General features: G+C 34.2%; 1 protein-coding gene and 1 pseudogene across 3 annotated transcripts; both read right to left on the bottom strand.

The window, feature by feature from the left end:
- LOC132163580 (threonine dehydratase 1 biosynthetic, chloroplastic-like) overlaps positions 1–4,771 on the bottom strand; it is a 10,087-nt pseudogene extending 5,316 nt beyond the window's left edge.
- A 5,550-nt stretch (positions 4,772–10,321) lies between these two features.
- LOC132163820 (putative phospholipid:diacylglycerol acyltransferase 2) lies at positions 10,322–16,570 on the bottom strand. 3 transcript variants are annotated; one of them, XM_059574198.1, is made up of 7 exons: positions 15,801–15,922; positions 15,509–15,684; positions 14,757–14,979; positions 13,674–13,957; positions 12,839–13,172; positions 11,681–11,946; positions 10,323–11,230 (listed from the first exon to the last, which is right to left on the bottom strand). In XM_059574198.1, exons 1-7 carry the CDS (start codon positions 15,834–15,836, stop codon positions 10,747–10,749), a joined length of 1,803 nt encoding a protein of 600 aa, XP_059430181.1. In that variant the 5' UTR covers positions 15,837–15,922; the 3' UTR covers positions 10,323–10,746. The 3 variants fall into 3 exon arrangements, with proteins under 3 accessions (XP_059430180.1, XP_059430181.1, XP_059430182.1); XM_059574197.1 differs by having other exon boundaries at positions 10,322–11,230; positions 15,509–16,570; XM_059574199.1 differs by lacking the exon at positions 15,801–15,922 and having other exon boundaries at positions 15,472–15,537.
- Positions 16,571–24,869: the final 8,299 nt, after the last annotated feature.

Below are 24,869 nucleotides of genomic sequence, written 5' to 3'. Positions count from 1 at the left end.
GGGTCCCTCTAACTACCACCCTAGGGAGGGACTATTGGACCCATCTACCTTGAGCAATTTGACACAACACCCTAGGCTACCTGGGGCAGTTGGGCCCCACAGCCTGCTCACTTAGACTGCCCAAATCTCTATGCATTTGGGACAACTTAATTGTAGTGGATCGTCATCTCGTAATTAGATGGGAGTAAATGTTGTTCCCTATATATACATATAGGAATTTCACTAACATTAAATGGAAACAGCCAAGACTATTCCATGAACGGTAAAATCAAAGGCCTCTGTGATGCAAGGTTCCGAGCCAAGAGTATGAAGAGAGACTCACCTTAATTGATGCACAGATAGCATCTTGGCTGACAAGAACTACTCCATCAATGAGCTCTCTGCATAACCGAAGAGTTTCATTTCCAACCACATCCACGGCTACCCCATCTGCAAATTTTCCTATTTTATCTAGCATAATTCTCTGCCGATGATATAAAGATAGTGCCATTGAGTTTGCGTCATATGGCTCCACCCCAATGATCTTGACCTACATGATAGATGTATACTGGTAGTGCTAATTATGGTTTTACGCAAATGTAACCAGAAGATTTACACACTGGCTAAAATAAACATTGTGAGATGCAAAGCACAGAAAGTGAAACAAAAAACTGAATAAGTAAAAGGGAAAATTGCAAAATTAGTCTACAGGGTTTGAGATTATGACAAATAACTCTCTAAGGTTTCAAAACTGACAAATAACTCCATATGATATGCCTGTGTAATAAATAACTCTCTCAGTACAAATTCCGGTCATTTTTCGGTCTGTGTCATTTTGAAATTATACATTTACTCTCAAACAAATTATAAAAGATTAAAATAAAAGAAGGGGGGAAAAACATAAAAGAATAGAAAAACGGGCACTTAGGGGGTGGTTTGCCACCTCCTCTAGCTGGTCTAGGGATGGCCAAACCATCACCATAGTTAGCACCCATTTTTCTTTTTCTTTTTTTTAATACTTTTTTTAGGGTAAAAGAGTAATTTCATCATGGCCCCAGCAGAAAAAAGGTCAAAATCTGTACCAAGGAAGTTATTTGTCACCTATTTGTACAACCTCAAATCCCAGGACCAATTTAACAATTTTCCCTAAATAAAACAATGGACTCCGAGAATTTGTTCGTTGATACAACATAAACTCAGTACACCTAATCAACAAATAAAATGAAAAATAGAATTATAGAAAAAGGAAGATGGGATTTCATTCCAACTTGGATGAGATTTGAAGCAGAAAACAGTTCATTAAGCTTAACACGCACTCCGATTGAATGACACTATCAAACGGATAAATGAATCATCAAATTAATTTCACACTATATGTTACCAGCCTCGTACTTATTTAGTCATCATGTTTGATATTAGTACATCCATAGAATAAAAACTTTTAATCTGTACAACCAAATTCTTAAAGCATAGCAGAAAACTTGAGACAGTCCATATGCTGAATTCCGGGAATACTTTCTTTTTCCCAGACTTAAGATATCATTGCATCCATAAGGCATCTTAAAGAAATTTTTCCATAAAGTTACATTTCTATTTCAAAAATGTTGCATACCCTTATTCAGCTTCAATAACATCCGTACTTCAAAACAATGCGCTCAAATCTCCTAAACTTGAAGAATAATTTTGATGACTTAAAGTCTTAAACAGTTAGAAACAGGAAGCTGTAATAGATTTTCAGTTTGTATATTATTTAAACACAATAAGTTGTTTGTATACTTTTTTTGGAGTCCCATTGAAGTCGTAGGCCAAATGCATTTGCTTAGTTGAATTTTGAAGGAAAACATGTCACATACCTCAGGGTAAACTGCCTTCACATAGGCAGAAATTCCAGCTATTAGCCCGCCACCTCCAACAGGCACAAAGATTGCATGCAATGGAGCAGGCATTTGACGCACAATCTCCATTCCTACAGTCCCCTGCCCTGCAATGATATCTGGGTGATCAAAACCAGGAACAAACGTTCGACCTTCTTCTCTGGCCCGCTTCTTGGAATACTCTTGTGCTTCATCATAAGACTCGCCAACAAGTACAACTGTAGCACCCAACCTCTCCACCGCCTTCAGCTAAACAAATGTGTAATACCAAATAATTGGGATATCTAAAATTGACAAACATAATGAGACAAATCAAAAGCTTTTTATCATAAATCAATGAATGTGATGGTAGGGAAAAAGGCTATCAACTTTGATTTCAGGAGTTGCAACAGGCATGGCGACGACTGCATCACAGTCTAGTTTTTGTGCAGATAACGCAACACCTTGGGCATGGTTCCCTGCTGATACACAAATGACTCCCCTGTCCAACTGTTCCCTTGAAAGCTTGGCCATCATGTTATAAGCTCCCCGCAGCTTGAAGGAGAATACCTAGCAGTTTGAAGACATCAATAAAGAGTTTGGAAAACTGTTTTCTGCTCTTGAAATGTGAAAGACAAACAAGCACAAACAGCATTTCCTCAGAATGAACCCTTTCGACAAAAAAATCCAAAATGATGGTTTTCTTGTTTACAGGAACATTAATCGATCTGTTGAAATTAAATTGTTATCAAATTCCAGCGTGAAAGACAATTTTCAAGAAGCAAAATCTCATGGTCTCATAAAAATGAGGATTCTTTGAGATATTTTTCGAAGTTAGTACAATGTATATTATCATCAAGAAAAAGTTCCATTTCTTAGGAATATGCAAGTATTTAAGACACACAGCAGTTCAGTTCTCGCAGGTTGCCAATTCCTCATCAGTTGATCTTCCTTGGTCGATTCAGCTCCCGGCGCCATCTCCGCCATTGTTGGTGCCTCGATCTGAATTGGCTTCTCGGCAACCTGAGCCCTTTCCCTCTCCTACACAGAAGCCCAGTTGCTCTCCTCTGGCTCCACAGCACCCCATGACCACTTGCTTAAGGAATAATGTTTTCCGGCCCAAGAGACACATCATGATGGTCTTACTCTTATTGTATTTCAGACCCCTCGGGCTCTTACTACTGATTTGGGCCCTTGCACCTTTGGGCCTACGTGTTGGGCCACAGCTTCTAGATACTTGAGTGGCGGCGGGCCATAAAAAAAGGGATAATGATTAAGGGTCTGTTTGAGTGTATATTTGAGAGGCTTAAAAGTGTGTTTAATACTCAAAAAATTGGTTTAAATAAAAAAGTATCCCGTTTGGTAAAAAAAATAAATGAAAGTGCTTTTAATGGTTAAAAAACTTAAAAATGATCAAAACGCATTTTTGGTAAAAACTTAAAAATGAAGCTTTCTGACTTAAAAGCTCTACTTCTCAAACACAATCTTAAACATATTCTAACTCGAATTAATAATAATTTAGATGGGTAATATAAAAAAATTTATATGAAACACCCACTTATTTAAATAAAGTTTAGGCCGCCCTACCGTTAGTGTCCCATGTTGGGGGATAAGGATCCTCTCTCCATTTCTCATATATATATATATATAGGCCGCCCCACCGTTAGTGTCCCATGTTGGGGATAAGGATCCTCTCTCCATTTCTCATATATATATATATATATATATATATATATATATATATTTCTTTTCAGAACTTAAAGTTTGTGCATCTTATATAATTTCACATTTTTAAAAATTTTCATATGGAGTATCCCAATCAAATTGCTAACAATTTAGGCAAGTAATTGAATTATGTCCCAATAAAAACAGCACAATATGGTTTCACCTGCCATATCAATTTGGTGGGTTGTAAATGGATTTTCCGTATGTCATTTTTATTTTTAGTTTTCAAAATTTGAAAAACAAATATAAATACAGAGAATGACTCATGACAAAAAAAATAAAATAAACTTAAGGCATATTTGGGTGTGCCTTAAGTTTAATTTGGGTGTGCCTAAAATTGCATTTAATACTCAAAAAGTCTGTTTGATAAAAAAAATAAAAAAATAAAAAATTCTCGTTTAGCAAAAAAAATTGAAAGCGCTTTTAAGAATCCAGAAAGCCTAAAAATGACCGAAACGCATAGCTTAAAAATGAAGTTTTTGATAAAAAAACACTTTTTGACTTAAAAACTATCTATTTCTCAAACACAACCTCAAACATGCTCTTTAAAGATATGTTTGGTGTCATTTTTTTGTAATTTTTTTTTTTTTCATTTCTTTTGGAAATTCATTATTGAATCCATGAAATTCACAAATTCAATAAATGATAGATTTTCACATCTTTTATACAAAAATAGATATAAAAATATGTGCAAAATAATGAAAACAAACATGTGTCGTAAACCTACGTACTCCAGGTTGAAGATCCTCCCTCTTGAGCCAAAGATGAACACCAAGCTTCTCAGAGAGCGTCGAAGCATAGTCCAATGGGGTCTCCACCGCAACATCATAAACCTTAGATGACAATATCTTCGTCAAGTAACTGGTGGCGCCGCTGTGAACCCCGTCCCCACCCATCCCAGATGGCAGCGCCGCCATCTTTTCCGGCACAACACCGAGGAAGCCACTCTCATACACCAACGACTCAGACGAGACTTTCATCAGCTGGGGAACATGTGAGGAGGCCGACTCGGGCGGCGTCGTATTAAGAGAATCGAGCCCTGAAAGCTTGTGGAAGCAGATCTGCTCCTTTGGGTTTGTCAATGTTGCAGTAATAATGGATGGTTGACTTTGGTTGGAGTACTTCTTCGTCCTGATTAATGGTGAGAAGGTTGAGTGCTCTGGTGTGCTGCGAAATAGAGGAGTGGGTGAAGCAATGAAGCAGAGTGCTTCCATTTTTGCACAGAGAGAGAGCTGACTGGTTGCAGACTAGTATAAAAGAGCTTCACAAACATTCCTCTATATATATATTCTCAAATGTTCTTGGAGAAATGATTTCCCATCTTGTTCTTCTAGTTGAGTCCCATTCGATTGCTACCTCTTATCATGATAATGTTCTTATATATATATATATATATATATATATATATATATATATTTATTTATTTATTTATACATATATGTTTGAGTATGTAATGAATCATCTCCATTTCATTTAGAAAAAAATACTGAACAACAATCTCTTTAAAAATGGTAGCCCACCAAAATTGCTTAGAATTTTTTTTTTTTTTTAACGGAAATTTGAAAATTTCATTGATTAAATATCACGAGCATAAAACTCTTACAGCACAAAGTATAAAACTCTGCAAAATCATAGTCACATTGTATGAGGTTACAAAGTTAGAGATACAAACAAAAATTCTTACAATCAAATGCTATCTATTACTTCAATCTTCCACTAACCCATATACAAATACAGTTAAAAATCAGATCTGTTCCGACCAGATTAGATCTAAGACATAGGTAGCCAAATTCTTAACATAATTTATTTAAACTGGCTGTGAGAGATCACACCGAACTATGCAGGCCGTGATAAATAAACATTCACAACTAATTATTCATCCTCGCTTGTGATGCAGATCGAGAGAAAATAAACATCTTATTCAAAACAAAAAACACAAACAAACAACTAACAATTCGCAACAACAACGATCGAGGAGGAGATGAACGACACAACACTATGAAAGGTAGACGGACGCATAGCGGAAAGGCCAAAGTTGCTAATCTGGTTTGAGAAGGGGGGGAAGCGGAAGGGTAGGTGCGAGGAGAAAGGAGGAGGGAGCGGATCAGGAGAAGGGCCAAAAGATGACTTCTAGGGTTTTGCACAAATCGCTTAGAATGTTGGCCTACAAGATAAATTCAAATTTTCATGATTTGATCATCACACTAAAAAGTCAATGGAATAAAAGAACTACTAGAGGGTCAAACCATTGATAGCTCCTTCAAGAAAGGCCCCAGAAAACACTTGAAAGACCAGCGGCTCTACAAGCCACGGCCTATTAGGCTGACGGCCTATGATTAGAATCCCAAGGGCCCATAGAATTATGGCCCAAACGACCCAACAAGGACCCGAATCCCGCCTCACTTCCAATGCACGCTTCTAACAAATCTACTAGGAAAATCTCTACGTCAATAACAAATTACTAGCAGGAGATCCTAAAACCCTAGAATGAAGAATGAGAGACGATGGCTTATAAAAAAGATTAGAGGAATATTAGCACAAGTATCTTCTAAATACTGACTTTAGCGGTCCACTATCGGCCACCCTCTAAACTCTCTCCTCCCTAACTGGTGGCGTGCGGCCACTATGTGTGTTTCTTACTTTTATGTTTCATTTCGATTGGGTTTAATATTTTACACACTAAAATATTTTATTTTTTTTCTGAATAGATAGAAGTGACATATAATTCTCCAATCCTCCCAACTCCACTTTATCAATCGGTCTCTACAAGGATTTCCAATTGTTGTTAATTCTATTATATGATCATTGCCCCTATAAGCCTATAAGCTTAATTTGCATAGACAAGGAATTCCTAAATACAATCCATGGCAAAATATATAGTTTTCAGCACCAAGCCACGCATATGCCTTCCCATTGCTCCCGCTAATTAACGCATCCACCAAATTCTCTACGAATTAAAATATAAATGGATTATCCTCTGCATATCCATTTTAAATAATGCAATTGCTTTTGTTTGCTCAAATCAAATATTGACGCCCAACTTTGGGTTAAACAATGCTTTTACCCACTAATCTTCGGCCTTGATTGGTTTTGTCGATTGAGTAATAGTTTTATCTTTACAAAGCTGATTTGACTTTTAAAATTATCATAATATTTAGAATAAATTATTATTAAATTTTGGTTTAATGATAATTTTAAAATTAATTTAAAAATATATATCATTTTAAAATTAATTTAAATATATATTTAGTTTAATTTATCACCGTGTCTTTCTTTTTTTTCTTTAAGAAATTCATAAGAAAATGTTACAAATTCAAATTGGCAAATCATGCATGCATGTCACATAATGGAAGGGTACCTGTACCACACTTTAAAAGGTAGAAAAATGTGGAGTACACCTAACATTATCCCCTTTTTTTAACCCTCTTTTCTCTCTATTTATTGTCCTAATTTTTCTCTTCCCTTATCTATTTTTAAGTAATAAAATAGTTTCCAATGGTGATTAGGCATTTAGCTTAATTAAGGAATTTGAGTTTGGAAGATTGGTACTAGTGGCAATTATTTATTGGTAATTACTAATGATGGAAACATTATCAGTAATTAACAATTATATACGGACCGTGCCATGCGGAAGATCTTGAAACAGAATTTGAGAGAGTGGGACTTTTGTAGGGTTAGGCTGCTCTCCATTAGTATAAAAAATAGGAAGTACGTTTCCTTCATCGAGGGTGACGGAGCCAAAATTTTGGTTTCATGGGGAGTAAGATTAAAATATATGATTTTTTAAAAAAAAAAAAAAAAATAGGGGTAATTACATTTTTTTTCTCCATCAACTATAATGCCTTGGCACTTTCCTCCCATGAACTACCAACTGTGACACCCGACCCCCATGAACTACCATTTTGTGCTCAAAACCCGCCTTCCGTCAGTCAAATGCGTTAACTTAGACGGTCTACCCGTCACTTTGTCTCTATGAACTACAACACATTGTCACTTTGACCGTCTGAGTTAACGCCTTTGACTGACAGAATTAAGGTTTTAGACACAAAATTGTAGTTCATGGGATTAGGTGTCATAGTTGGTAGTTTATGGGGGCAAAGTGAAAATGCGTTGTAGTTCATAAGGGAAAAAGGTAATTACTCTAAAAAAATATTGATTAAAAATATTAAAAAACATAATTAACAAAATTCATAAATAATTTAACTATTGTTTAAAACATATAAACGTAACTTGTAAGTTATATTTTCATGCCTAAGTTATAAGAATAAAAAAATAATGTAAATTAGTTCTCAAATAATCATTTATGTATATTATCATATTCATCTTTGGGAAAATTTTTGGGAGTGAACCCTTTGGCTCCGCCCCCGGGTACGGGAAGGGTTGAGGGGTCTAAAGATAGTCATGCATTTTCTTGTCCCCTATTGTCCTGTAGACTGTTCTATTTACGAAACTTTGTCTATGCTAACCGTCTTTTTACAGTGACCAAGAAGAGCCGGGCTCATTTAATTTGGTGAGTTTTGATTGTATTTTCTTCATGGTTAACCTAAAAGTTTTATATAACAAATTTGTTTGATCCATACTCACATTTGCTGTTTTTACTCTTAACCAGTTTAGAGTAAAAATGATCATTAAAACATTAGTAATGCTACAAATTTTTCTTATGTCCCTCTTATATCCCTTAAAATTGACATAATTTTTAAAATTATTGTTATTCAATTATCATTTTCAAAGTCAAGTTATTTTTGGAAAGGACAGTACTTGTAGGTAAAGCTAAAAATTTGTGTTAGCCGTGGAGATAAAATAATAAAAATTTATTTCTTATATATTATATTTCTATATATATATATATATATATATATATAAGTAACTTAATTAGTAATGACGAGATTCTTCTAAAACTTGTTGACCCTTTGAGAAATTCCCCATTCTCAGTAAAACATTATCAAAAAATGCTAATGTTGTCCTTATGAAAATAATAAAAATATATATATAATAAATAAAAAATAAAGGTCAATACATTTCTTTCATTAAAACATCTAAGATAAAAAAAAAAATTATTGATCATAAAACTATAAAGAAATACTTTTTCCTTCAATCCATAAACACAACCATAATAATAATAATAATAAAATTTGTAGTAGCAAATCAAAGGGTCATATGGTATGTAATAGTGGTGGGGATTGATGAAGATTTATTTGGTTTTAATCGCTATCTTCTCAACCCTCAAAGGGATTTTTCTTGTTTATTTACCCCGGTCCCCCTCCCTCCGCGTATGTAATTATCATAGAAAGGGACAACGGTAACAACAACGGCTATGAAGAATGAAGATCATTGATTCATTGCAAGACTTTTGTACCCTCTTGTTTTTGTGATGTTTCTTTTTTTAAAATTATCATGGGATTTGGAATAGATTACTATTGAATTTTAATTAACTAATAATTTTAAAAGTTATGTAACCTTTTTTGAGGGACAAAATCTTCCGTTTAGCATTACTCAAAGGAAAAAAGGGGAAATCTTGCTTAATTAAACAAGCAAAGTAATGGAGGCAAGATTACATGGCAAGAGATCTTCCTGTCAGCTTAAGCTTTTGAAATTAATGATGATGGTATCAGAACAAAGGTCCCAAGTTCGAGCATCGATGCAAATCTCATTTCAGTTAAATATTTTAATCATCAATTCCTTCCATTTTAAGCTTTTGGGATAAACTTCTTCTAGATTTTTCTTAAATTTAGGGAATCATATTATTTTTTGCTTCCCTATTCAAATAAACTCTACAATAATTTTTCTTGTCATGTTGAGACACCACACAACTCAAAAATATAAGCCTATGAGTTTGAACTCAACAATATTAATCACTCACACTTCTTACATCTTTCTAATGTAGGGCTCTATCATTTTTTATACTCGCACATTATACTCAATACTACTAAATAGCATTTCTTGTTAAAAATGAGAACAAATACTTCTCAAAAAAAAAAAAAAAAATCTACCATATTGTCCAATGGGAAAACCGATATCCCTTATAGCTTTAGCTATGCTTTTTCTTTAAAACCCAAAACTTTTTTCTTTAAAAACCAAAGGTTTGACTTCAATCCATCGTGAGTGTCATAGAGCACTAACAGCATATTCTCTTAATTTTTTTCTTAAATTTCAAGAATTAAATTACTTTTTCCTCAAACTCAAAAAATAATTTACAGTTTTAGAAAAAAGAAAACCATTTTACGAAATTAAATAAACTTTTTCGGTCAAACCGAAAATATTTTTCATTGACTCATCGCATAAAACAGCAAAAGATATTTTTTTCAAAAATCATTTTACGCTGAAACAGATCGAGTTCTTTTTTATTACTTGATTACAAGAACTACTTTTCTTAAATTTAAAGAATTAAATTACTTTTTTCTCCAACTCAAAAAATAATTTACGGTTTTAAAAAAAGAAAACCATTTTACGAAATTAAATAAATTTTTTCGGTCAAACCGAAAATATTTTTCATTGACTCGTCGCATAAAACAGCAAAAAATATTTTTTTCAAAAATCATTTTACTCTGAAACAAATCGAGTTCTCTTTTATTACTTGATTACAAGAACTACTTTTCTTAAATTTAAAGAATTAAATTACTTTTTTATCAAACTCAAAAAATAATTTACAGTTTTAAAAAAAAAAAAAAGAAAACCGTTTTACGGAATTAAATAAGGTTTTCAGTCAAACTGAAAATATTTTTCATTGACTATTATTTTCCGTCGCACAAAAGAGCAAAAAATATTTTTTCAAAAATAATTTTACGCTGAAACAGATGGAGTTCTTTTTTATTACTTGATTACAAGAACTACGAAAATTGCTACTTATTGCCTACTTGAAGAGGAATGGGTAGCCCATTTATACCAACCTCCACAACCCAGCACCCATGCCAAGATCACATTACTCACATGAATGATTATAAGAGAAACTAACTAAATTTCTTGAGTAAATTCTTCCACCCTCCCCATGTATTTCTCCCTCAAACCAACAGTTGCTTGGTGATCTTGAATGGCAGTTAATGGCAGATGTCAAGGAGTTTTCACTTTCAGCCCCTCCAACACTATAATTTCTATTAATGTTAGTGACTTTTTACTCTCTCTGTTTCTCTCTGCGCCTTGTTAACAGCTCTACTCATAATTATCATGAAGGCAATTCATGTATCCAACAAAATCATATCCGAAGATTTATTCTTTCAGACATTCTTATGATATCCGAGTAAATCCTGTCTCCTCCAATCTCTGCACCAGTGGCACCAGCAGCAACCCTTAGAATGTCTTCAATCAAAGCAACGTTTCCCATGATGTCTACATGGGCACCACTCTCTGTGCCCCTCCCCTCAAGCAGGCTCGCCGGACGCTTGTGCCGGTACTCCCTTATGTATGTTGCCATGCCAGATGGGTTGAACCGGGTTCTTCCTCTCCACCCTTTGGCACACATGAAACCGGCGCTAAGAACTGGCACGCTCTCATCGCCGTCCACAAAATACACTCCGCTTTTCAAGCCGCTGCCAGCGTCTCCATCTGCCGAGCTATCAATCCGGAAAGGAATGTTCTTGCACTTGTCAGAAGGCGCCAACTTGTACACATACGCTCTTTCAGTGGGGATTCCAACACCATATAAACAATATATCTCCATATCAGGAGCATCAGGAAGCCTGAAGCACATATACAAAATATATGCCATCAAGTTTTATGAAACCAAAAACAAGGTAATATTAACCGGAGGAATGGAAGCAAGGGGAAGAATCTTCCTTGGGCAACATAAATTTCTAGTGCAAGCAATAGTTTTTCCAAGTTTTGCTGCTTTGCTTGAATGAAAAAAAGGATAATAAATTACAAATGCATATTACTTATATTCCTTTCAAGTATATACTTCCTGATGTGGTAGTTAAAATCACCATTAAATATTGAATGGATCACCATTGAATTTTGGATAGGTGATTTTGACTACCACAAAAAAGATTATATGCCAAGGATGCTTATGTGTATTCGGTACAAAAAAGACGTGCATTACTCATAAAAACTTTTATGAACTTTACTTGCGGTAAAAAAATAAATAAATAAGTACCAAGAGAATTTTTGTAATTTAGGATGTTCATACTCACTTGGTCTCCAATGGATTGGACCAGTATTTGTAATGGGCATATTTAGGATCATCAAGATTCTCTGAGATCCCATGAGAGAAGTGATTCTCGGCACGTCGCATCATTTTTGGAGCCACAGAGCGGAGTAGATCAAAAAGAGTTCTAGCTGTGTAAGCCTTGTTTTCTGAAATTTTTCGGATGCTTTCCCTGCTCATCTCATCATATTCAGTCCACACCTCTCCACATGACGAGTTGAAATTAGTGGAGGCACTTGTGTGCAAAAATTCCTGTTAATCATGAACCTTTAGTATTCATCCTTGTTCTAACAAAAATAAGTAAGAACATCAACAACATTTTACTAGGATAAAAGACACTAGCACTGGTATTAAGAATTTCATGCCACAATCTTATCTAAGCTTTTTGATAATGTTCAATTTAATCACTTTTCAACACTAGAAGCATTTGCTAAAAGGAGGAGGGCAGGCAGAGTTTAAGATAATGGCAGGGATCAATTCTTGAATGTCCAACTACTAGTAAATAATGGAAGAGACTCGAAATTACAAAATATGCACCTAGGAAAGTAGAATAGTAAGTATTAACATAATAGTAATACTATTTAGTAGACTGCTACACCATTATCATACAATTAGGATGATGTGGCAATAAAAATCAGCCATTGGATCAATACTTGAAAAAAACAAAAAAATTAAGGGTAGATTTTCACTACCACGTCATCCCAATTGTATGACAATCATATAGCAGTCTACTAAATCGCATTACTTTTAACATAAGCACTTACATACATATCAAGAAGCGTTCTTGAGAAGAGCATATTTTTGTCTGTTGATTGGCAGAATGAAAATTCTAGGACATCTAGATGGGGCTGGTAGGTGAGTTAAGCCACGTCCGGAAAGAATGAACTTGGTGTGTCTAAAGCTTGATGAAAAATGTGCACTATTTATCTCTTATGTAACAGAGAGAACAAAATGGCCTTCAGACAGGGAATAAGACAAAGTCTTTCATGCAGATAGACAATGCGAAATGGTTGAAATACAAGATAAGTTGCTATATCAAACTTCCTATCATATGCGATCACCTTACAAGCTTTAGGTATATTGTAGTGTACTTTGTGTCGAAGTTAATTCAACAGAAAAACAGAAATGAAATGAGAATCAGTACCTTTGAATCATGAGTAGGTAGCTGTGAAGAAGGTAATTGTGATGCTGCCTTTCCAAAAGAAATCATTCTTCCATACTTTACAGGATCTTTCACTTGGAAACAACTCCTTCCATTACTACTGTTCAAATTGTTGTCACTCATAGAGGGCTGTCCTTTTTTCACAAAATCACAACCATGTCCATCTTCAGGAGACCAATCCAAGTTACCCCAGATGGTTTCACCACCCTTGGGCAACAATGAAATGGTGGAGTCCCAAGTTCGAGAAACCCGCATGAGATGTTCTAACGTCTGAAGGCCAAGAATTTCTGAATCTAAAACACTAGGGGCCATTGCTCTGCAAGGGACAAGAATCAAGTCCATTATGCACTAGTCTGGTTCCAAAATTTCTTATAGAATGTTTGGATATTGTGTGAAAATGAAATTCGCCCACTTTTTCTATTCGTATAACAATTATAATGAGTTCACTTCACTTCCCCTACCATTTCAAGTTGATAAATTCAGTATCATATCTAAAATTCCTTTAATAACTATGTTAAATGAAATATCATAGCCTGTTATGATGACTATTATATTGGACCATATTCAATTTAGTTGAATTGCTTTGTGACTTCATATAATCTAGGAAACAACCATTCCTTCACAAAGCGATGTTGGAATGTTTCCTTATCCTTAAAAATACAGCTGATATAGCTCACTAACATCAGTATAAATCTAAGTAGTTAATCAATTTGTAAATTTTTTACAATATAAGAAACTGCTGCTAATCTATTGTTGTCTACTTCAATTTTCAATATCAGAAATTCCAATTTATGAGGAATAAAGTGCCAAGACTAACCTGATAAATGCAACCTCTTTGCTCTCAGCAGAAAATATATTACTAACTGCCTTCGGAACACCGAGAAATGCTGGACCAATATTCATGATTGCTTTAATGTGCTTGGCACACCAACCTGGACCACCACCACCCCCCATTGGAGGAGGTGATTCAACCCATTTTAGGAAGTGGAGAAAATAAATAACCCCCATAGAATGAGGCACCACTACCACTTTCTTATAGCCATTGGTTACATACATAAGCTCAATTTTACTCTTCAATCTACTGAGAGCTTGGTCCCGGATCTGCTTTTCCCCAATTAAGAAATATGTTAGTGGAAACTCAGTTTAGATCTTTTTGTTTATATGTACTACTCATGCTTTCAATTTTATGATAACTGGTTATAGAAGCTAAGACTAAACATAAGCAGAGGAAAAAATATTAGTAAGGTGTGTTGGGAGACAAGAAGGAAATGAATGATCCATTGTTTTTCCCACAGCATTTTAACATGCAGATCCCATTTATGTATAATTGAACCATTAAGAAGGGCAACAAGTGGAGCCATAATACATAGGATAGAGATTCTCAGTAATTTTGCTGTCTAGATTGCTAGCAATTCTAGCAACAAATGTAAGTGAGTTCCTATGAAGCCACCAATCCAAGTAGATTTCGGACAGCCCGTCTCCTAATTAAGCATGCGGGCCCTAGCAATCCAAGCAGCAAATTGTTGAGAATTCGGATCCACATACATGTGCTTATAATTGGAGTTCCAAGTTAACCAAAGAACACAAGTTATCAAATTACTTTAAATGAGTTTTGTACATGCAAGAGTAAACAGAATACTCATGCTTTTTGCTAGATCGCAAGAAAGTTTTATCTGAATTAGAGTGGAAAAATTTTAAATTCACCACTACCTAAGAGATCCCTGAAAGCATTACCTTATCAAATGTAAAGGAATTGGCCATCACACTAGAACATGGCTTCATATCAAAAACTATGGAGAAAACTGCTATTTTTCCACATTATAAATGCCACAACCAGTCAACTCTCACAGACAAGAGGACTTGTGTGTTTATAATAGGTGAAGAGGGGAAACTTATATACCTCTGTATTTTGGAACGACAGCCTCCAATCATAAGCAGCCATATGCAAATTCTTCCCCTCATAGCCAATTTTTGCCAAATTCTCTATCAGAACAGCCCAAACAAAATACCCAGGAGCAAAATAGTCAGCTGCAACCAGCCCTGGAACCGCACGAACCCGAATGCCTGGCGGGTCAAGGCCTGTTTCGTTGTGCAAAGATAGGTGCTCCAACCAACACATAGGCCTACAGTGGAACATAGTTTCCAGACATGTTCACAACTTGAATACAAAGACTCCAAACTCAAACTATCAAAAATCTATAATGCAATCTTATGTTAAAAGTGTTAATTTAATTAATTAATTAAGAGTAATGTTATTTAGTAGACAGTTATACGACTGTCATATAACTATAATGTTACAATGAAAATCAGCCATGTAAAAAAAGTAACCAAAATTCATCCCAATTGTATGATGGTCATATAGCATTACTCTTCAATTTGTACTTTAATACTTCTCTTCATGTGTGGGATCGAAATGTAGTAAATTGTGGTGTCTTGAACTTATCACCTCGGGCTTTGATACCAATTAAATCACCATTTTTTCCATTATCACCTCAGGCTTTGATACCAATTAAATCACCATTTTTTAGATTTTTCTAAAAGTTTAAACCAATAGAAATGAATATATTTAATCATTTAATTTATATAGTAACATCTTAATTACTCAATTCAACTACCTCAAAAAGAAACTCAATTCAACAATGACATGCAAACCTCTTGAAGATTTCAGCGAAGCTACCACCCCAAAGCCGCTTCCGAAACAAACCCTCAGAGCAAGGCCTGCCTTCCCAAAGCTCTAGCCCGCCGGTAACAATGCCGGGCACCAGTACTACCGGATGAAGCGCAGTCAAGCCTTCGTGCTTAAGCCTCGTCCCAGGCGATTCTAGCACCTGAAAGCTGGGCAATGTCACCGGCAAACAGTGGTACAAAAACAAGAGAAGCCAACAAGTTGTGCACATGTATCCAATTATCCAACAACAGTAATCTATGGACCTCCATTCCTTACTCTGCCTCTTGTTCTTCTTCTTCTCCAACACTTCATTCTCAACTTTCGAAACAACAATCTCTTCTTTCTTATCAACTTTGGGGGTCTCAAAAGATTGAAAACCCAATGACGAACACCTCACAGGCTCCACATAGCATAGCTTACGAAACCGAAGAACGGAAGCCATGCCAACTTTTTATTCACCAAGATAAACAAGAACACCAGCAACCCATTAAGGATTACAAGAAAGTAGGGTTGCAGAATAAGGTTATGGGGCTTGAGATAGCAGTTACAAAAGCAAGACCACGTGGTGGAGAGAAAGGAAAAGATAATGGGTGTGGGCCGTGTGGCGTCTGTGGGTGACCCGATCAGAAACAAACAGTTGAGTGGAAAAACAAGAAGAGAAAGAGAAAGGCAGAAGATTCGCTTCCTCCTCCTTCTACAACAACCATACTAAGAGCAAATTGATGTGGTGGATGTACCTAAAAAGCATTGGGTTTTCCTCCAGAGACACTTGTCATGGCCTGTACATGCATACCTTTATCAGCTGTCGCCACCATAGACGTTTCTACACCATGCTCTGGCTTTCACGTAGACGTCCTTTCTAGCCTTTAAGCTTCTCTCTCTCACACACTATTTGGCGCAAAAGGAACACGGGAGGGAGTCGGTGCAATAGAGTGAAGATGGTAATTCCAGAGGTAAATGAGAATTTTGGGAAAGGAAATGGGGGTGAAAGAGCTCTCTACGGTCACCATTGAGAGACAGCATCCAAAGCAGGAGCAGGGGTGAGTGCACCCCCAGTCCCACAATCATTGGGAAAAGCACACACTACGAGAAGCACATATACCCAAATTGCCTACATAACTCCACCGCGCCGGCCATGGTGGGCCTCATTTGCATAAGAATTTAATAAAAACAGAAACTTCACTTTTCCCTGCAATATTAGCGTAACAGCGTTTACCATAATCTCAATCCTTCAATTTCTTGTGGTTCTCTTACAAATAAATTTTTCAAAAATATAAATTGACATGGCACCATATTTGAACTTATCTTATATTCAAGGTAAAGTAAAAAAAAAAAAAATATTAATATTAAAAAAAAAAAATGAAAATGGCCTGGCATGGGGGTGCTTAGAATCACGGCCCTATATTCAATCATGTTGTACTACATCCGTTTGTAAAAAATTTTCTGTAAAATTTATTTGTAAACCTAGTATTCCTTCAATCTCTTTACTTAACTTTTTAAACTCTTTGTATATTATAAATTTATTTTAATTGAAAAAAAAAAAAAAAAAAAAAACATGAAAAATAAAAAATATATATTAAAAAAGAAATAGTTTTTATTTTTTGAAATCTTTATATTTAGAGAGCATTACTAATGATAGTTAAATTTAACATAACTATCTTACCAAAAAAAAAATTAACATAACTAGAGAGTTTGTTAAGTAACCTTTTTTTGTAAACTTTTTCAAAAATTTTGAAAAAATAAAAATTAAACTTTAAGTGTTCATGGTTCATATGTTAAAACCCTTTTGCCCTTTGTTACTAACTTACTGATGACAAAGAATGAAGACTTTCCTCACTTTTGGAGTTGCAACTTCATAGATAAAAAGTGTGATTTTACACCAAATCACATATTGGATTATGTTTTTAAAAAAATTACATTTGAAAAACGCCCAGGTAAGGAAGTATTTTTTGAAAACGCGCAATTTTAAAAGGTAAATTGTAATTTTAAATGTCAAACTTTGGCAAACACTTATCTACATTTTTAAAAATCACGTTTTCAAATCACAGGCATGTTTGGGATTGCGTTTGAGGGGCCTAAAAGTGCTTTTAACATTCAAAAAATCCATTTGAAAAAAAAAAAAAAAAAAAAAGGTACTCGTTTGTTAAAAAAATAAAAAGCGCTTTTAAGAGTTCAAAAAGCTTAAAAATGGCCAAAACACATTTTTGGTAAAAGTTTAAAAATGAAACTTTTGGCCAAAAACTCTTTTGGACTTAGAAGCTCTATTTTTCAAATGCAATTGTAAACAGGCTCACAAACCCAAACAAAACTAGCTGAACTGGATTCTCGATTCTTCCTTGGGTTTCTGCTATGTTTCTACAAGAGGCCCAATAAACAGGGGATGAGTCAGCAGTCCAGCAATGAGATGTTTCACGGCTGGCTAGCTTGTCCCGTGTGTTTGAAATTGTTCTTTAAACAGATCCGGCCCTAAAATATTTGGGCCTTTGGGCAGCCCAAAAACAGTACCTATTTTCATTGCTATATGCATCTTTGTCATCCAAACAAATCAATTGATCATCACCAAAACATAAACACTCTGTAAGCTTGATTTCGGTACAACCAGGATCAAAACTGAACTCTTTGCCATTATGTGAAGCCTTCTTAGACACAACGGTAATAATAGCTGCATTAACCTCTAAGGAAGCTTTACCTATTTAAGAGAAGCTTGGACAACTAACTACCCCATTATTTGTCACTGTTACTATGCACAACAATGATAAATAATATTAAATTGAAAAGAGAGATCAAGAAAGAGTCTAAGCACATATTTATGTGGTTCGACAAATTGTCTACGTTAACAAAGAGTGCAGCTATATTTTATTATTAATGATTCAGGATTATAACATAACATATATATAAAAAAAACTCTAATTATATGGACTTATTTTGAAAAAAATCCCAAAATACCCCGTACCATACCATGAGACGTTGCTCCCGTACCCTCACAACCTAATTGTTCCCTCCACAAACTTAATTACGCTTGTGGGCTAGTAAACTCCACTCCGTTCACTCCCCTTCGTTTACTTAGTTAACTACTAGTATTTTAATATTAATCTCATGCCTGAGAAAATATGAGCTACTAGTTCCAACACTACCTACTAAAATCTAGCAGAAATCTACAAGGCAGATATCCTTTTTCTTTTAGAGTAATGTTAGAAGAAAGATTTTTTTTTTTTCTTCTCTTTTCCAAAAAACATTTTAATCTTTATACTCAAATTCCGTCTACTACTAACTTAACAAATTTTGTTAATATAACACTGACTTAAATAATAAATATGTCACAATTTTATTAGATCTGACATATCACACTATAGGAATCTATTGAACAAGTGGACATAATTTGACGGTAATGAGATTTTTTTTTTTTTTTTTAACATATCTCACATACTTTTAAAATTATTTTAATATGATAAAAAGCTAATTACAAATTAAATAAATTACAGAGGCTGGGTTTACATTTTTCTCATTTGTAAAACGTTTGATGGTATGCTTGGTCCAACCATTTGCCAACTAACCGAAACTCCGCGTAAATTAAACCGACACTTTACAGCTATTTCCCAATTAAGCATAATTAAGCTCTGTGCTGGAAGAATTTTAGACCCCGCTTCTGAGAGAAATGTTTTCCAAACGCGCTAGAGACTCGCGTGGTGGTAGCTTTTTGTCGGTGCCACTTTTGTATTAATTGGGTGTGGTCACATGCTCACCGCAGCAATGCTCTCTTCGTATGACAAATATCGTGGGTAAGAAGCACGTGCACTATTAAAAGCCTCCCTGTGCTCTTCCCTGTTTCAGATATCTTTGAATTTGCTAAAAATCTCATTGTTTATCCGTATTAAGCAAGTAGTGAAAATTATAATTTTAACTGCAATTTTTTTAACTCATCCCATATTTAGTTTATTTCTTTTGTTTATGTATAGTAAAAAATTGTATTTAAACTCGATTATATTATTATAATATATCTAATTATCTATTTAATATTTTCTATGTAATAATTTAAAATTTTCACATATCACGTTAAATATTTAATTAAAATTAATCATAAATTATAGAATTATAATTATAATTTAATGACCATTAATGAACCATATAATTTTAAAGAGTAATTCTATTTATCACTCCACATTTTCTCTCATCTCTTAAAACGAATGAAATGGAGAGGATCCACTTAGACTCTTAGTATATTTTAAGAGGGTAAATATGTTCAAAAAATTTGCCCCTCAAAAAATAAGGACAATTTCCCTTCGAAATACACTAACTGGATCCTCTCAATTTCAAATGAAATGGAGATTATAATTTTCCAAGTCTATGTGGCGTAGTCTTCCCACACATAAATTAGTTACAAGTTTATATGAATTAGCTATAAATTAATCTAATAAAATGACATATGTCTCTTAACATGTGAGAAACGCATACTTTTTTAATAGCATTAATAAAAAAACATGTATTTTTCGCATGTATTTATGATCTTTTATAGTTGGAGCGATATGCTCCAGCTGGTTTGAATTAATCAATGAGAAGGCAATCTTTTCTTTTTTAAAAAAAAGAAAGGAATACATGTTACTTTATGTCCCGTGTCCCCAACAAAAAATCAATCTCCATACATTAAATGTTACGGGGAGACTATGAGGAACGAAAAGGAAAGAGGTGGTGTAATGTATAACATTACTCAAATTTAAATCATATTAAACTTAAATTGAAATAATTTATCTAAGTTTCCTATATCTAAACTCATAATATTACATTTTTTAATTAGGAAAAAAAATATATAAAATAAGTCTTTATATGATATAAAAATATTCTGAAAATTCCTAGTGATATGCCAAAAAAAAAATAAAAAATCTTTACACCTAATTTTCTTCTAATTTTTTAATGAAAACTTTTAAATAGCACATCATCATCAATCAAAATCAGATTATGACATGTGCCAATGTGCCATCCATAATTAAAAATATATATATAAATATATAAAATTTAGAATTTAAAAATAAAATTGATTTATTCACACCCTCCCAAGTCAATTTGTTAAATGGCTTTTTCTCAGCCCAACTCTTTGGCTGGCGAGAGTTTAATGGTCAATTTCAGCACATAAAAGCAAATTTGCACGAGATAATAGAAGTGGTCACTGGTCACAGGATAAGCGCGGTAGCTCTTCCGCTCGCCTATTCCAAACTGGTGAAAACAACATGGATCGGGTACCGAAAATAGAAAGGCCCGACAAGGAAAGGTGTGGTGCGGTCGCTTCCTGACACGCGGTGTAAGATTCCGTAGGGATAGGACCGTAGAAGAGCGCGTGCAAAAATTCGGTAGCCAACAAATGTGGCAAGCTCAATACGGCCCACGTGAGCTCGAAGAGATACAGCTCATTGGCACCAAGCCACCCACATGGCTCGGTTGCCATCTGAAGGACGCCGGAACTTTCCCTACGTGCAAACCAAACCCTGATAGAGAGTGATGACGCTGCTACATACGGAATCTTTTTCGGATATATTTGTTGTTTTTACGTTTTTGAAAAATTCACTTTGCATCCGAAAGGTTGGGGTGTTTTTTAATTTAAACTCTAATGTTTAAAAATTTGTAATGTAAACTTTAATGTTTTAAAAATTTTTAATTACTGTCTAAGTAGACGGAAATGACATCACGTGTGTCTCACTTGAGATTTTTATGATGCGTCTTCCAATTTTGCACACAACTTAGCTAGTGAAATGACGTAATTACTCATCATTAAAATCCAATGCCTGTTTGATTTTTTTTTTTCTCGTCAACCCCTTTTGGGTGTCGTGTGAGTGTTGGAGTGAAAAAGAAAAGGAGCAGATGTCTCACACCTGCTCCTATGCCGGCAATTTTCGTGTACTTAGACTGCAATTAGTAACGGAATGTGTTAATTGAAAATTTTTGAAATATTAGAGAAGTACATTATAAATTTTTAAACAATAAAGTTCAAATTGAAAAACACCTTAAACTTCAGGGGTATAAAGTGAATTTTCCCATTTCTTTTAATATAAAACAACAAATCTCCTCAAACCATTATTCAATTAATAATGATTTTCAAACTTTTAGCTAGAACAACGTGTCTACAAACTATAAAAAATTATTCCAAGAATAAGTATTCCCTATAAATAATTGTTCCTTAAAATTTGAAGAATAAATATTATGCTAAAAAAAAAAAACATGAAATAGTTATTTCTATAAGAAGAGACTACATTTTTCTACATTAAAAAAGAAAAAAAAAAAAACTAGATGAATTATAGGGGTGGCTGGCCACCCATAACATAACTCGAGGGTGGTGAGATCACCCTTGGTGCTATTGGGGGTGGCAAAGACCATTATTGGTGGTGCAGAGGGTGGTTGCACCACCTTCAAAGAACCTTGAGGGTTGGGTGGTGGTCCACCTACATAATTCACCCAGTTTTAACCGTTTTTGTTTTATTTTATTTTTTATTATGTTTGAAAAAATAACGTGAGATTTTTTATTAAAGTTGGTATATTAGTAATTTTGGTTGAATTTGAGTCCGAACAGCTATGTTGTCTCCATTGTCAAACTGAGTAATATGAATAATTATTTATTATGCATTATGCCATTTCCAATGATTGCTATTCATTTTCATAACGAAATATTTATTCTTCATACAAAACGTAGCATAATATATATACGATAAATTATAAAATTCATTTTTATTTTTAACCATCTTCATAGTGAGTGGATGAATTTACCATTGAATTTGTGTGATAAATTATTGGTGTCAATATTTTTTCTATTTCATCTTACAAATCAACCATTAAATTTGTGAGCTTATGTGAACCCCACATAAGCCGATGGTAAACCTCACAAATCTAATGGTTGATAATGATTTATTGAATTTATAGAAGAATATGAGAGAAATATGAACAAATTATTGACAATCATTTCTCAATTTGTGTAAGTCCACATGAATCCACAAATATAATAATTGATATATTGAATTTGTAAAATGAGATAGGAAAAATATTGAATTGAATCATTCATATATATAAAAGATAAACATGACATTTGTATGTGACGACACTTGTGACGGAATGTGACAGAGGTGTTAAGTTGATATTTTCCTATAAATCAGATGCCATTTGTGATAGAATTTGAAACATAGGTGAAAAAAAAAATTAAAAAAAAAAAAGAGTGAAAACCTAAGTACTAAAAACGTAATTAACCATTTATTTAATTGTCCAAAATTTCTATTTTTTTAGCATTTTACATAAGCCTAGTGTTATAATGACATAGTATTATTTCACAAAAAATATTATTACTTGGCTTCTAAGATAACTGATTTATGATTAGAGAACTATTTGCAGCCTCACCAAAATTATTTTTTGGTTATTTTGGTGAGCTAATTTGGTGAAAATGCCGAAAAAAATCTCATTTTTCAACCTCACAACTTTGATGAAAAGAATATAGTGAGTAGTATTCACTCACCAATTGAATAAAAAATGGTTTATATCTCCCTTTTTTTTTTCTTTTTTTATGTTTATATTTCATCCTTTAATAGTTAAAGAAATAATAAACAAATATTTAAATGGAATAGTGAAAGTGTATTGTTAAAATGGGAAATGCTACGTGCTCTTCTAGTGTTTTCTTAGTATCCTCCTAGGTGGAAATTATTATTTAAAAAAAAAAAAACCAAAATTAAAATGGCCCCACCACTGGATTATTTTCTCAACCAGTTTAAATTTTTTCCAAAATAAACCAGTGCCTCTTTAATTTTAGATTAAAATTAAAATATTTTTTTCCAAAATAATCACCACCACACTCTCTCTCTTTCCCTCTAGCCATCGTCACTGTCGTGCGTAATGTGTATGACAAAACATACACAATAGCATGTACATCATCCATCAAAGTTTGATCCACATTTTGCATCAGCAGCTAGCCTACGTATAGAGGTGGCAAAACGGGTCGGGGGGTCGACCCGTAATGACTCGGGTGTTTAGCTAAAGGGTCGGCCCTATCAAATCTAAACACAATATTTTCGTGGGTCACCTAACACGACTCGCTTAACCTGTTTAGATTTTTGTTTTTTTTAATTAAAGTGATGATTTAGGTCATAAACGGGTCAATTGGCCAGTTTATGACCTAAACTCGTTTAGGGTAAAAAAAAAAAAAAAAAATTGTGTATGGCGGGTCACTCACGAGTGACCCGCGACACGATCCGTCAATAACAAAATAAACGGGTCATAAACAAGTTGACCCATTTACGACCCAAACCCAATAATTTAATGTCATGTTCGTATCAGGTTGTCGGGTCGTGTAAAAATTACCAGTCTTAAGAGCAAAATAAACGGGTCGTAAACAAGTTGACTCGTTTACGACCCAAACCCAATAATTTAATGTCGTGTTCGTATTAGATTGTAGGGTTGTGTCAAAATTACTAGCGCTACCTACGTACATACAAACATGTTGCAAATAACATACATTTGCATCACACCATTTATTTCTACTCCTGCCGCCCTGCAGTTAGCCTCAATTTATCATCAAATATTCAAATACATATTTGGTTGACGACTGCCCCCATCATGTGATGTGAGAAGCAAAGTGGAAAGAACCAAGAAAACTCCTAAAAGGTCTAGTTTGTTGTCACTGTTGTATCTCGCAGTGTTGCTTTGAAATAATCACTAAATGCTTGAGCGCCTCCTTTGCCAAGTCGAAGCTCTTTTGCCTTGTCAATAAAATTTCGGCAATCAATAAAGTCTTGACAGTGACGACAACAAGATTTTTCCGTTCCGGAGAGAGAGAGAGAGAGAGAGAGAGTGGCGGAGACCGTGAGAGGGAAAGAGAGAAAGAGAGAAAGAGTGGCGGTGATTATTTTGGAAAAAAAAAATAATAAATTTAACCTAAAATTAAAGAGGCACGGGTATATTTTGGAAAAAATTTAAATCGGTTTATTGAGAACCGGTTGAGAAAATAATCCGGTGGTGGGGGCCACTTTAATTTTTTTAAAAAAAAAAATTTAATTTCCACCTAAAATTAAAATGACATTAGGAGAACACTATGAGAGCACCTAGCATTTCCCTATTAAAATAGTGAAGTTGTAACTGGTTGTTGCTGATGCTAAAAAGAAAGAAAATGAGTAATTTAAATATATACAAGTGTACGTTTGATTATTTTGATGAGTAAAATTGAGTGAGGCTGTTAATAATGTTCTTATAGTTATCTACAAAGCTTTGAAGATCTTGTGAAAGTTAGTTGTCTAACAAAGTTTTCTTCTAACTTAGACTGCAAAAAGGACATGTGTTCATTTTGTTAATAGCATGTGAGAATTGAGACGCACATAAGTTTTT

The sequence above is a fragment of the Corylus avellana genome, chromosome ca10 (assembly GCF_901000735.1).
Source record: "Corylus avellana chromosome ca10, CavTom2PMs-1.0".
Classification (NCBI taxonomy): Eukaryota; Viridiplantae; Streptophyta; class Magnoliopsida; order Fagales; family Betulaceae; genus Corylus; species Corylus avellana.
This window is presented reverse-complemented; position numbering and strand designations above follow the sequence as displayed.

What these genes read in the sequence shown, in the direction of transcription:
- LOC132163820 (XM_059574197.1), bottom strand. Translation starts at nt 15,966, where the DNA reads ATGGCTTCCGTTCTTCGGTTTCGTAAGCTATGCTATGTGGAGCCTGTG. An exon ending in TTCGCTGAAATCTTCAAGAG is followed by an intron (nt 14,980 to 15,508) that starts GTTTGCATGTCA and finishes GTTCCACTGTAG; the next exon opens with GCCTATGTGTTGGTTGGAGC. An exon ending in TACCTACTCATGATTCAAAG is followed by an intron (nt 11,947 to 12,838) that starts GTACTGATTCTC and finishes CATGATTAACAG; the next exon opens with GAATTTTTGCACACAAGTGC.